Genomic DNA, 12,254 nt, shown 5'->3' with positions numbered 1-12,254 from the left:
GCCCCCCCACCCCCCCCACCCCCAGAGCTCTCCAAATGCCGGCCGCGGTGGGGGTAGGGCCTCCGAGGGACGGCCCGGCCCAGCAGCGCCCCCCTCTCCCCCTCGCTCAGCTGCATGAGTACGAGACAGAACTGGAAGACGAGAGAAAGCAACGTGCCCTGGCAACGGCAGCCAAGAAGAAGCTGGAAGGGGACCTGAAGGACCTGGAGCTGCAGGCTGACTCGGCCATCAAGGGCCGGGAGGAAGCCATCAAGCAGCTGCGGAAACTGCAGGTGGGGGATGCGGGGCACGGGCCGAGGGAGGGGGTGGCTCCCCACCGGAGGGGAAGCCGGACCAACAGCCGCAGGACGCAGGCCTGTCACGGGTGCCTGAATATTCAGCTGGGGTTTTCCACCGGGGTTCAGCCTCGGGGGGCCGTTTCCCGCCCTGGGTAAGGCACGATCACCAGGCCTTTGGCCATGGTCCTCGGACCACATGGCCATGTTGAGGTCTGCTGAGCCCCTCCGGAACGGTGCCCCCCGACAGCAACCTGGCCCTGTGAGGTGGGGTGGGTGGGCCATGGGGATCTCTCTGTGGTTGATCTGAACTTCCTCGGGGCTGGCGTGGAAAGATGGTGAGTTAGGACCTCTTGGCTTGTCCCTCCTGTTGATTCACGCAGGCCCAGATGAAGGACTTCCAGAGAGAGCTGGAAGATGCCCGTGCCTCCAGAGATGAGATCTTTGCCACCGCCAAAGAGAATGAGAAGAAAGCCAAGAGCTTAGAAGCCGACCTCATGCAGCTACAGGAGGTAGAGCCTTCTCCATGTGGGCCTTGGGCGGGGGGTACTGTGGGCGGAGCCCGTGGCACCCACGCACCTCTTTCCCTCGTCCAGCACTCCACAGGGGCAGGCCCCTGGAGTGACCACAGGGGCAGACGTGGGATTTTCTCCTGTCCGGGACATGCAGGGCCTCCCCTGAGCTCAGAGGCGGCTCAGCTGCTTTCCAGGGTGACCGTGGCCATAGAAACTGCTGGGGTCTGAAGCAGGTGGCTTCTCGCTGGGGTTCAGCCCTTGCCTGGCAGATCAGCGGTTTCCCCCCTCCCCTCCCCCGTGCTGTCCAGGATCTGGCCGCGGCTGAGAGGGCTCGCAAACAGGCCGACCTGGAGAAGGAGGAACTGGCAGAGGAACTGACCAGCAGCGTCTCAGGAAGGTAGGGGGCCGCATCGGGAGAAGGGGGTTCCAGGCTCAGATGAGGACAGAGAGGCAGCTCATGGAAGAGACTTCTGAAAACGACAGTGTCCAGCCCAGCTTCTCACAAGGGTCTTGACCCCGTTTGGGCATGTAGCCAGTTTCATTGGTTCTGAATGAACAGCATGGTGGGAGGGGACACGGGGCGGGGGGAGGGGGGAAGACATCCAAGAGGAGAGAGCTCGTCTTTCCTCCAGGCCCGGCTTTGCCCATACCAACGGGATAGAGTCCCGGCTCCCTACTCCCCAGCTGTGTGACTTTGGACAAGTGTCTAAGCCTCACTGGGCCTCAGTTTCCTTTTACAAAGGAGGGCGACTCCAATGCATCACCTCACTCCTCCACACAGAGGTTATTTCCTAAGCCAGAGGGAGGCTGGAGCCCCAGACCCGCCTGCATTTCCCTTAGGAACACACTTCAGGACGAGAAGCGCCGCCTGGAGGCCCGGATCGCGCAGCTGGAAGAGGAGCTGGAGGAGGAGCAAGGCAACATGGAGGCCATGAGTGACCGTGTGCGGAAGGCCACGCAGCAGGTGGGGGCAGAGCAGGGCCAGGCTGCACCCTGTCACACGCCCCACACTGCTGCACTGCAAGCTCAGGGTTGGGGTGGAGAGCGGGGAGACGGGAGCAGGGGTCAAGCGCATCTGCTCCCTGCACCCTCTCCCTCCCCGCGTGGGCACGCGGCCCCCGTCGCCATCTTATCAGGCAGCCAGTGTATGTCTGGCTCCCTCCGGCAGACAACGTGGGCCTGGAGAAAGGGCCTCGGGGGTCTCCTTCTTGCTGTCGCCCCAGCCTCTGGCCCCGGCCTTACACCAGTGAGCACTCAGTGACATTACTAAGCACCAGCTCCGCAACAAGTGCTGGGGCCCCGCCTTGTGACCTAGAGACAGGGAGCCTGGGTGGCCCCAGGATGCCGCCTTTTGTGCTGCACCTTAAAGGAGGCCCAGGAAGGAACTGGTGGCTGGAGGAGGTGGGGAGGGCTCCTGGGTGCCCCGGCCCCAGCGACCCACATCGAAGCCCACCAAGGCTGGAGGCCACAGGCGTAGTGGGTCCTCTCAGTGGACGCCACCCCGACTCCCACTCCCACTCCCATGCCCTCCACCCCCTGACCTTCACTGCCCTCCACAGGCCGAGCAGCTCAACAACGAACTGGCCACGGAGCGCAGTGCGGCCCAGAAGAACGAGAGCGCAAGGCAGCAGCTCGAGCGGCAGAACAAGGAGCTCCGAAGCAAGCTGCAAGAGATGGAGGGGGCCGTCAGGTCCAAGTTCAAGTCCACCATTGCGGCACTGGAGGCCAAGATCGCGCAGCTGGAGGAGCAGGTGGAGCAGGAGGCCAGGTACTTGGGGCGCGGGCTCCAAAGAGCGGCCTGCTGGCCAGGAGTCCACGGCGGTCGGGGCTCAGGCTCTCTGGACATCTGTCCTGGCTGTGGAATGAGCCCAGTGGTCCCCACGCCGCAGCTGTGTGTGGAGAACCGTGTGTGATCAGGGGAGCGAGGCAGGCCTGGCCCCAAGAAGGCCCATCCCAAACGGCCTTGAGTGGCAGGGGTCCTCCGTGAGGTCCGCTACCTTCCCGCGAGCACACTGGCTATGCCTGGCCTGTGTTCTCAGGATGTCGTGTTCACGGCCACCCAGGAAAGTGCAGATCAGCAACCCCATTCAGCACGTGCCAATATGGTCAGGCTTCTCATTATAGAGAGAAAATAAGATCACGGCCCATCTGTGACCATCAGACTACGAGGATTCTGACCCACTTTTTTTTTTTTTTTTTTTTTGGTAGTGGCTTTCTTGCCAACTCACAGACCATACAAAAATTCAGCCTTTTCACGTGTACTGCTCAATGGCCCTTTAGTATAGTTGTGGATAGCTGCACCCTCTGTACCGTCCAGCGTGGGACAGTTTCAACACCTCAGTAGGACACCCTGTACCTCCCTGGCCATCACCCTGACCTCCCCCAGCCCTCTGCAACCACAGATCTACTTTCTGTCTCTCTTGTCTCTTGTGGATGTTTCATATAAGTGGAATCCCACAGTCTGTGCCCTTCTGTGACTGGCCTCCCTCCCTGTGTCTTCGAGGCTCGCCCACGTGGTAGCAGACGCAAGTGCTGCGTTCCTTTTTAAGGCCGAGTACTGTTCGTCTGATTTGGGGGGTGAGCCCTGACTTGGGGCCCCTCAGGGAAAGCGCTCACAGTGGGGGAGAGGCTGGTCGGGTCTACGTGCCAGGTGCAAGGGAGCCCATCCCCGCTTCGCCCCCCTCCTCCCCCCGTATGCAGAGAGAAGCAGGCGGCCACCAAGTCGCTGAAGCAGAAGGACAAGAAGCTGAAGGAGGTCCTGCTGCAGGTGGAGGACGAGCGCAAGATGGCGGAGCAGTACAAGGAGCAGGTAACCCGGGACGCCGGCCTCTCCCAGCCCCGCAGGGACCCCACGGCGCCCCCTGCTCACCCCCGGGCCTCTCCCTGACAGGCAGAGAAAGGAAACGCCAAGGTCAAGCAACTCAAGAGGCAGCTGGAGGAGGCAGAGGAGGAGTCCCAGCGCATCAATGCCAACCGCAGGAAGCTGCAGCGGGAGCTGGATGAAGCCACAGAGAGCAACGAGGCCATGGGCCGCGAGGTGAACGCGCTCAAGAGCAAGCTCAGGTGAGGCTCACGGGCCTCGGGTGCCCACTGGGAGTTTCTTTCCTGATGCAGAGGACACCCCCCCCCCCCGCTGCCCCCTGTTCCTTTCCAGGTTCTCCCCCCTCACCAGCACTTATGCGGCACCACTGTGTGCCAGGCACATGAACAGGCCGTGGATCCACCAGGGCCCTGCCTTGGAGCAGCGGACCCTCTGTTCGAGGGGGAGAGAGCATCCCAAGCAGGCACTGCGCTGTCAGCACAGAGCCCAATATGGGGCTTGATCTCACAAACCATGAGCTCATGGCCTGAGCCAAAATCACAAGTCCGACACTTACCTGACGGAGCCACCCGAACGCCCCCTCGTGTGATTTCTTTAATGATGCACGTCCCTTCCCAGCCCACCCTTGGGCGAGGAGAAGGAGAGGGAGGCACACCCCTGTCTCCTCAATCCTTGTCCTCACTGCTGCATTGCCCGTGCGGGTCCCTTCTCTCCAGAACCTCTTTTCTGGGCTTTCTCTTGACCACTTTGGTCTAATCAGGGTCTCCCATCCCTGCTGCTGTTTGGGGCCGGATCATCCTGCCTCACAGGAGCTGGCCTGTGTTTGCAGGATGGGGCATGGCATGCTCTGGATTGTGACAACCGCAAATGTCTCCAGCTCAGTTCCCTGGGTGGGGGGTGCGGTCGCCCAGGGGTCTCGAACCACCGCCCTAACCAGGGCTGTTTTCTCTCCCACGCCCCTGTCCCTCTGGGCCTGAAGCTGGATAGGCGACACCCCTGCTCCTCAGGCCTCCTTCCCACCTCCACTGGTTCCCAGAAGGCATGGGCTCCCAAGCTTCCTGCCACACTCACCCACACCCCTCCAGGGGGGTGATCCAGTCTCTTGGGTCCTTGGTCTTGTCTCCTCTGTGATCCTGCCAGCCCATGGGCCCTAACACTAGCTCTAACTTGCCCATCAAGCCCAGGCTCGGTGGTCGGTCCGCCTCGCACACACCCTCAACACCCCAGACCCCTCCTGCTTTGAGGTATGCACTTGGTGAGTTAAACCAGACTTTCCACCTTCTGCTCAGGGAAAAGCAAACAGGCACACTGCCATTTCGTGTTGGGCCTTGTCCGTCACCACAAGGAGCTGACCTCACTCGGTGCTGCCTGGGCCTGACTCCCCTCCCCCTTCCACTCTCTTGGACATCTGGTTTTCACTGTCTCCCCAGTCTTACCATCCCCACCCATCCTTACAAGCTCTCATGTCCCCGCAGCTGTGTCCATTTCTTCTACTCTGTTCCCGGGCTGAACTATCTAGCACCAACTAAGGGCATCACATCAGGTACACCTACCTCTCTTGTTCCCTCAAGGACGTCACTCCAGAAATTCTTACCCTTCTCCTTTTCACCATTTTCACGTCAACAAAGTCATTCCAGGAGCTGAGAAAGCCTCTGAGCCCCACGCCCCCTGCCCCCTGCTACCCTTTACCACGAAACCTTAATGGTCAGTCCTCAGTCCTCCCCGACTGAGCTGCAGCTTCCTCGACCCACACCGGGGTTTGTTCCTCCCCTCTGGGTGTCTTTCCTTGTCTCCTCTGCTGGTACCTCATCTCAAAGCCCGCCTGCCATTGGCCTGCCCCAGGGCGCCATCTTGGTTCTCTCTTCATCTCCTTTTCCGCTCACTCCTAGGTGACCTCAGCCAGCCTGGTGCCTTTTGAGTTCCACCCACAGTGTGTGGCTTCCTGGCCCAGACTTCTTCCTAGAACCCCAGACCTGCTTGCCCTTTCCCCTCAATGCCTCACAGGCAGCTTACACCTTGAGCTGAACCCCTTCACGCCCAAGTCAGCTTCCCTCACGGTCTCTGCCAGCTCAGCAACTGGACTGATAAAGCTGCTGTTAACCCAGTCCACTCATCTGTGCTCTTTCTTTTTCCCTGTCCCTTATATATAACATCCAATCTGCCATGGAATCTGATCAACTTTCCCTTAAAAACACTGAACATCCGGGCACCTGGGTGGCTCAGTCAGTTGAGCGTCTGACTTCAGCCCCGGTCATGATCTCATAGTTCATGAGTTCGAGCCCCGCATCAGGCTCTGTGCTGACGGCTCAGAGCCTGGAGCCTGCTTCGGATTCTGTGTCTCCGTCTCTCTGTCCCTCCCCGGCTCATGCTCTCTGTAAAAAATAAAAACTTAAAAAAAAATAAAAAAAAAAACCAACACTGTACATCCACAATCCAAGAGACAAATGTTTCTTGCCATCCTCATCCAAGCTACCCTCTCCTACCATCTAGGTAACTTTCACAGCTTGTGTTTCACTTGTGTTTATACTCCGTCTTTATAGTCTGTTCTCAACATGGCAGCCAGAGGGATCCTGTTGAAATAGATAGGAGTCACAACCCCCCTTTGCTTGGAACCGTCCAATGGCTTCCACCTCATTCAGATTGAAAGCAACACCTTTATGATGGCCGGTTCCACCAGGCCCTACGTGATCTCCGTCCACTGCCTCCTAAATGAGCCCTCTGCCTCTACACATGCTGCCCAGGGCCCTGGCACGGGTGGTTCGCGCTGCCTGGAAGGATCTTCCCCCAGCTCTTGGCATAGCTGGATCCCTCCTTCCTTTCCTTCAGGCATTTACACACCCGGGTTACCCTGTCTACAGCTCCCAACCTCACGCCCTGCAGTTCTCTTACTGATCTGTCACCATGTAACCTGCTGTTTATTTACTTATCTCATTGGCAGCCTTCACCCTGGCCCCATGAGCACAGAGGTTCTGTCTGCTTATTCAGCCCTAGTGTCTGGGATGGTGCTGGGCACAAACCTTCAATCACCGAGTCAGAGCTGATGTTTCCCTAAACTCATTCTCATACCACCTTGGCCATTTTGCCTTAGCCTTTTACTGCCTGCACCATCATTGACTTCACGGTGTCTTTGAAATTAACTGGTCTGATCATAAACACATCTATTTGCCAATAAAATTTACCATCCCTGTATTGTTAAACCAGCATCACCAGCAGCAACAGGTCACAACGAAATTAAAATACAGTGAGAACAAAACAGTAATGGATTCTACCTATTCTGACTACAAGTTGATGACTAGGACCAGAAGGCCTCTTTCTCAGTTGACAAGGGACTGACAGAAGATGACGTTAGCACCAAATAGACGGTCCCTGACATAATGAGATGTATTTTAAAAAGAGTGGGAAACGGAGTACTTTTCTCACTGTGCCATCGAGTTATCCAGGGGCACGCCCAGGAACCATCTGAAACCACCTGCCATTATCAACTCCAGACTCTGAGCATCACTGCAGGCAGGTGATGAGGGGACAGCCCAAACCCCTTTCAGAAGGGGGAGGATGGCTGGCGTGGGGTACGGGGCTTTGGGAAGGAGACCCCAGATCACACAAGGCTGGGGAGGGCCTGTGGGTCCCCCCAGTGAAACAGAAACAAGACGTAACCTCTCAGGTCCAACAGGGGCTTGAGAGCAACACCCAGGACGATGGTCAGCAAGACAGCTGTTCTCACATGGAGCTGTCCCCCCTCTCCCCTCCAGAATTTGCTTGGCTGGTGACTGAACCCTGCCCTCCTCAGTGCCAGGCCGGGGGGTGGGGAAGCAGTCAGCTGCTCTGGCTGTCACTGCTCCCTGTGGTCAGGACCCCTGATTCTCTTAGCACATGTTCAACGTACCTTGTGGGTTCTGCCCCCCAACAGCTGACCCTCCTCAGGGCCTACAGGCGAGTATGGAACAGACTCTTTCTGACACTCCCGGTACGAGCATACCCTAAGGCAGGGCCAAGAGCGGTCACACCTTCCTGCGTCCTCTGGGTCCCACGTGCAAAACCTCAAGTCCAGCACTAGAGCCGTGAGTGAGGTTAGCAAGCCTGGCCAGCTCTCAGTGAACAAGGAAATGCGAAGCGAGTTTCATAGTCGTGCCGACCAGGTAAACCTCAACGTGAGCGCCTGTTAAAGAGCTGGGCCCGGCCTCTGCCACACCAGCAGACGTGAGCTTCTTAGCTGAACCAACAGCTTACGCGTGCCAGCCTCAGAGTTCTTGGTGTCCCGTGCTTCTCTGCCAGGTTGACTTAGAAGTGCCTTTGATCATTTCATCGAAGGGAATGCCTTTAATGATTAAAAAAGCACTTAGAGGACTCCCTCTCGTTGGCGGAGGATAACCACCAGAGACTCTCTCTCTCTGTTTCAGAGGCCCCCTTCCCCAGGAAACTCCGCAATGACTCACCAGGTACCATGCCTCCAGCTTCGTGGCTCATGTGTGTTGCACTTGGTTTCCACTTCCGTCTGCCCTCCCACCCTCCCAGTCCCTGCGACCCCCTTTTTTGGCCCTCACGAACCTCCGTGGGATTCCTGCAAAATCTGAAGGCCTGGATATCTTAGTTCAAAACTCTCTTTATCATAGCCAAGATCAGTACAACAAGACTTAATCTCTTGACCCGTCTTCCTTCCCTACTTCTGCTTGGGCATCTGACACGGCACCAAATGTGTCCTCGTCACCGTGTGCTGACGAGCGCTTAAGAGGCTGCGTGTGTGTCACTCGGATTGTTGGTACCTGCCTAAGTGGGCCTCTCTCACACTTGGCAGTAGGACACTTGGCTTTGCTGTCCTCCTCCATCTGGTTAAGACGCTGCACTGAGCGGGTATGACACTTCTGCAGCCTGGGCCCTTTCGTGGAGAAGGGCCTCAAATATGGTCCACAAGTAACAATTCACGAGCACAGGTTCACGGGAACCACAGCCCGGCCTCTGGCCGTCCCCACAGCCGGGCTTTCATACGCATGTCTGCGAAAGAAATGGGCTCTCACCGCGCGTTCTACAGTCGCTGGGGCCGCATGAGCCTTGAGCAAGGCCTAGCTGATAGCAGCACTTTCCGCACGCTAGGACACGTGCTGGCCACTGCGCAGCCAAGCATGGTCCGGACGGAGCCTTTTCCAGGGGTCTTGCGAGCCCGTCTACACAGCGGGGGATGGACAGGACAGCCGAGACTCGAAGGACACAGGGCCCTTCACACGACAGAGTTAAGAGGCCTCGACTTGTGTGGGGGTCTACCAGCTTTTCACACGCGACGTTAGGCAGCCAGGGCCTGGTTCCTCTCCTCTTCCTTGAGAGGCCAAGCAGGCCCTGGCTTGTGTCCCTCTTCTCTTTTGGAGAAGTAGCTGTCGCTACCCCAATACTTAGAGCTGGATGAGGGACTGGCAGGAGCTCTAGGAAGAGTGCCCGGCCTCTAGAACATGGCTTTCTGAGCAGCACTCCTCTGCCAGCTCAGGCTGCACGGTGGGACCCACTAGTCGATGGGAAAGTGAGTCCTTGCAAATCAGTGCTTCTGCTCTGGTGCTGGATCCCACCATGCCACTAGTGCCTCAGACAAGTTCTCGGAGTCTGTGAATAGAAGCCAGACTCTCCAGGACCAGACACTTGAAGAAAATCTTTAGAAGGGGTCCCTTACTTCCTGTGCCCACCTCGGCCTTGGATTTGAAGCCAGTTCCTTCAGGAAGGGTGCCTGAACCGGAAGACAGGCTCCCAGGCCTGGTGGCGGAGCACGGGGCTAACAGTGACCCGGGGCATGATTTACGTCTTAGATCAAAGGAACACATTTACACCTGAGCTCTTGTAGCTTGCAAATCCACACTGTCTTGGGAGGCCAAGAGTGCCGGGAGCCTGGAAGGGTAGGGGAGACAGTTTCCCAACCCCACCGAGTTCTGAACCAGGAGGATTAGAAGCGGGAGAGACGCGTGGAAGCTACTCTCCGTTCTGTCCTGTCCTCCGAGACCCTGCTTTCAGACCCAGGTGCTTGGAAAACACAGTGCTAAAGACTTTTTAAAAGGTCACTTCTAGAGAGGGTGATGGAAAGTTAGTTGCAAGGGCACAGGGCGCTTCTGAGCTTCCCTCTGACGTGAGTGAAGCTGGCCTGAGTCTTGAGCTGGGAGTGGTTACAACTTTAAGTATTCATCCCTGATCGTGGCCCCTCAGTAGCATTCCGTGAACCTAGGCGGGTTTTCCCAGCCCGGGTTTCTCCCACCCTCGGACCCCAGAAGGCTCACGTTGGGACTCCCCTTCTCAGTGTTCAGGATGTTCTGGGCCTTCCTTTTGCCTCCAGTCTTACCTCTCTGAGTTGTCTCTTTGGACTAAAAAATCTCTAACTGGGATGGACTCTCCCTCATAGCTTTCAAAAGTCCAGCCTCTGCGTGGCGAAGCGGGTCATTTTTTAGGACAAAAATTCTGCATTCCTCTTAGGCATCCTAAAATGAGGTAAGACCTGTCTTCTGATTCAGGTCAAACAGGGCCAGATCACCAGAGCCAAATACGATTATTTGTTGTCCAAGAAAACACAGCAAACATTTCTTTCCTGGAGAGGACGCTGAGTGCTGGTTATCTGATTTCTCCTGCCACCTGCCTGCCCTCCTAACCAAAGCCACACTGCAGGTGACCTAGGCACACCCTGGCAGGAACTCAGGGCATCCGGCACTCCAGAGATGGGAGCCATAAGCACACAGAGAAAGGGGTATCCTACCAGCTAAAGCCAAAATACACCTTAGATTAACATGTCTAGCTTACTTTTCTAACAAATATTCATTGGGCACCTATTATAGGCCATGCACGGTGCCTGTGTGGTGAGTAAAAATCAGCAAGATCTCTGTCCTGGGAGAACTCACACCGAGAATTCTGCTCTCAGACAAGCAGGGGACCCTGCGTTGCTTTAACCAGAGCGCACACCTCTGGCATCCGCACAGTGACCTCTTTGCCTCAATGCTGCCTTTGATGCTCATTTCCACCTTCTTCTGGTTGAGAACCTAAAACCCTCCCCTTTGTTCCCTTCTGAAGGCAAGGGGGTACAAAATGAGAACACGTTCTCCTTCACACCTGCTCCACAGGGTATGAATAACCCCACGGGAATGTGTCAACCCCCGCTTGATTCGTTTTTTTCTTCTTTTCCAAATAAAAGACCACAGAAGAGAATCCTGTGGGCCATCAGATGACCAAGCCCCAATTTTTTTTTTTTTTTTTTTGAGAGAGGTGTGGGGTGGGGGTGGGGGTGGGTTGGAGAGAGAGAGGGAGGGAGAAGATCTTAAGCAGATTCCATGCTCAGTGTGGGGCCTGATGTGGGGCTCGATCCACTACCCGGGATCATGACCTGAACAGATATCAAGAGTCAGAGGCTCAACTCACTGAGCCACCCAGGCGCCTGCACCTTTTTTTTTTTTTTTTTTCTAAAGCTGATTCTCTTGCTTTGAAAAATCTACTTTCCTCCCGTTCCAGCTGATTAAACGTTACCACACCTTGAGATAGGTCAGCGCTTGACTTTAACCTGAATATTTTCATTTCATTTCAGTTTGTCTGTGTTTGTTTTCTGTCCCTTTAAAAGCCTCTTCCAATCTCAAGGGGGGGCTTTCTGTACTAAAGAAACGTGTATTCTTTTAAAACCCACAGGCGAGGAAACGAGCCCTCCTTTGTTCCCTCTAGAAGGTCTGGAGGACGTCGAGTTATTGAAAACGCCAATGGATCTGATGAGGAAATGGACGCTCGCGATGCGGACTTCAATGGAACCAAAGCCAGTGAATAAACAACTTGCGAAAAGCAGAACAAAACCAAACCCAGTGGACTCTGCTTAGCACTGTCTAAATCCATTTTCAAATCCCAAATGTCACAGACACCCCTCACAACAAATATAAAAACCACCGCCCTGCGTCCAGGGTATCGATGGAGTTTTGAATGCTGTACCAAACGAGAAAAACCCAAGAAGCGACACAGACACCCCCGCTCCCCCCATCAGTGAATTGTGCAGAAATCTTGAGTTTTTAGGAAAATAGAACCACAGTAACTGATCACTGGCAACTTAGTTTACGTGAAACGGGGAGAAAGTCACCAAAATGGGTGCCACTGCCTCCCACTCCCAAGCCATTCCCTAGCCTGTCTACCCTTCCAACGTCTCGAGTGGGCCCCTGTTTGAGTTCTTTCCCCTCTTGGTTACCGCACGTCAGATGCACACAGTTCACCGAGACCAAGTGCCTTCGGTAGTCACATGAATTCAAAAGGAGACGCTGCTCCAGCGGGATGAGAGCAAGAATGTTACACTGTTTTATATGCACCCCGATTGTACTTAAGGACACCTTCACTAATAAAAGGTTATAAATCACCGGAGTGCAGTCGGCTCTTCTGTTGTTTTCTACGGAGTGAAAGAATGGGGTGTGTTCTTGTTTAATCCTTACGATGACCCTGGGAAGCCAGTGTTCATAAATGGGGAATCTGAGGCCTGGGGACGGGAAATAAATTATCTGAGATCCCACAGCTGGCCAAAAAAAAAAAAAAAAAAAAACCCAACAGCAAGCAAGCAAGCACAGATGTCACAGGAGTCTGTGTGAGAGGACTTCTCCAAGCAGAGGCAGGCAGCTCCAGGCCCAGGAAGTAGGAACTTGACCATGAAGAACATCCTTATCA

General features: G+C 55.7%; 1 protein-coding gene across 4 annotated transcripts in view; it reads left to right on the top strand.

Moving 5' to 3' along the window:
- MYH11 (myosin heavy chain 11) overlaps positions 1–11,952 on the top strand; it is a 122,181-nt gene extending 110,229 nt beyond the window's left edge. For 2 of the 4 annotated variants that reach the window (XM_027043178.2, XM_053213669.1), the window contains 9 exons: positions 111–272; positions 659–787; positions 1,099–1,187; positions 1,631–1,754; positions 2,350–2,558; positions 3,491–3,599; positions 3,681–3,853; positions 8,009–8,047; positions 11,247–11,459. In XM_027043178.2, coding sequence (XP_026898979.2) covers positions 111–272; positions 659–787; positions 1,099–1,187; positions 1,631–1,754; positions 2,350–2,558; positions 3,491–3,599; positions 3,681–3,853; positions 8,009–8,039 — 1,026 coding nt within the window. In that variant the 3' untranslated portion in view covers positions 8,040–8,047; positions 11,247–11,459. Of the gene's footprint in view, positions 1–110; positions 273–658; positions 788–1,098; positions 1,188–1,630; positions 1,755–2,349; positions 2,559–3,490; positions 3,600–3,680; positions 3,854–8,008; positions 8,048–11,246 lie in introns of all 4 variants that reach the window. The other 2 variants (XM_027043175.2, XM_053213668.1) reach the window with 1 other exon arrangement.
- The last annotated feature ends 302 nt before the right edge of the window (positions 11,953–12,254 follow it).

This window comes from Acinonyx jubatus, chromosome E3 (genome assembly GCF_027475565.1).
Source record: "Acinonyx jubatus isolate Ajub_Pintada_27869175 chromosome E3, VMU_Ajub_asm_v1.0, whole genome shotgun sequence".
Classification (NCBI taxonomy): domain Eukaryota; kingdom Metazoa; phylum Chordata; class Mammalia; order Carnivora; family Felidae; genus Acinonyx; species Acinonyx jubatus.
This window is presented reverse-complemented; position numbering and strand designations above follow the sequence as displayed.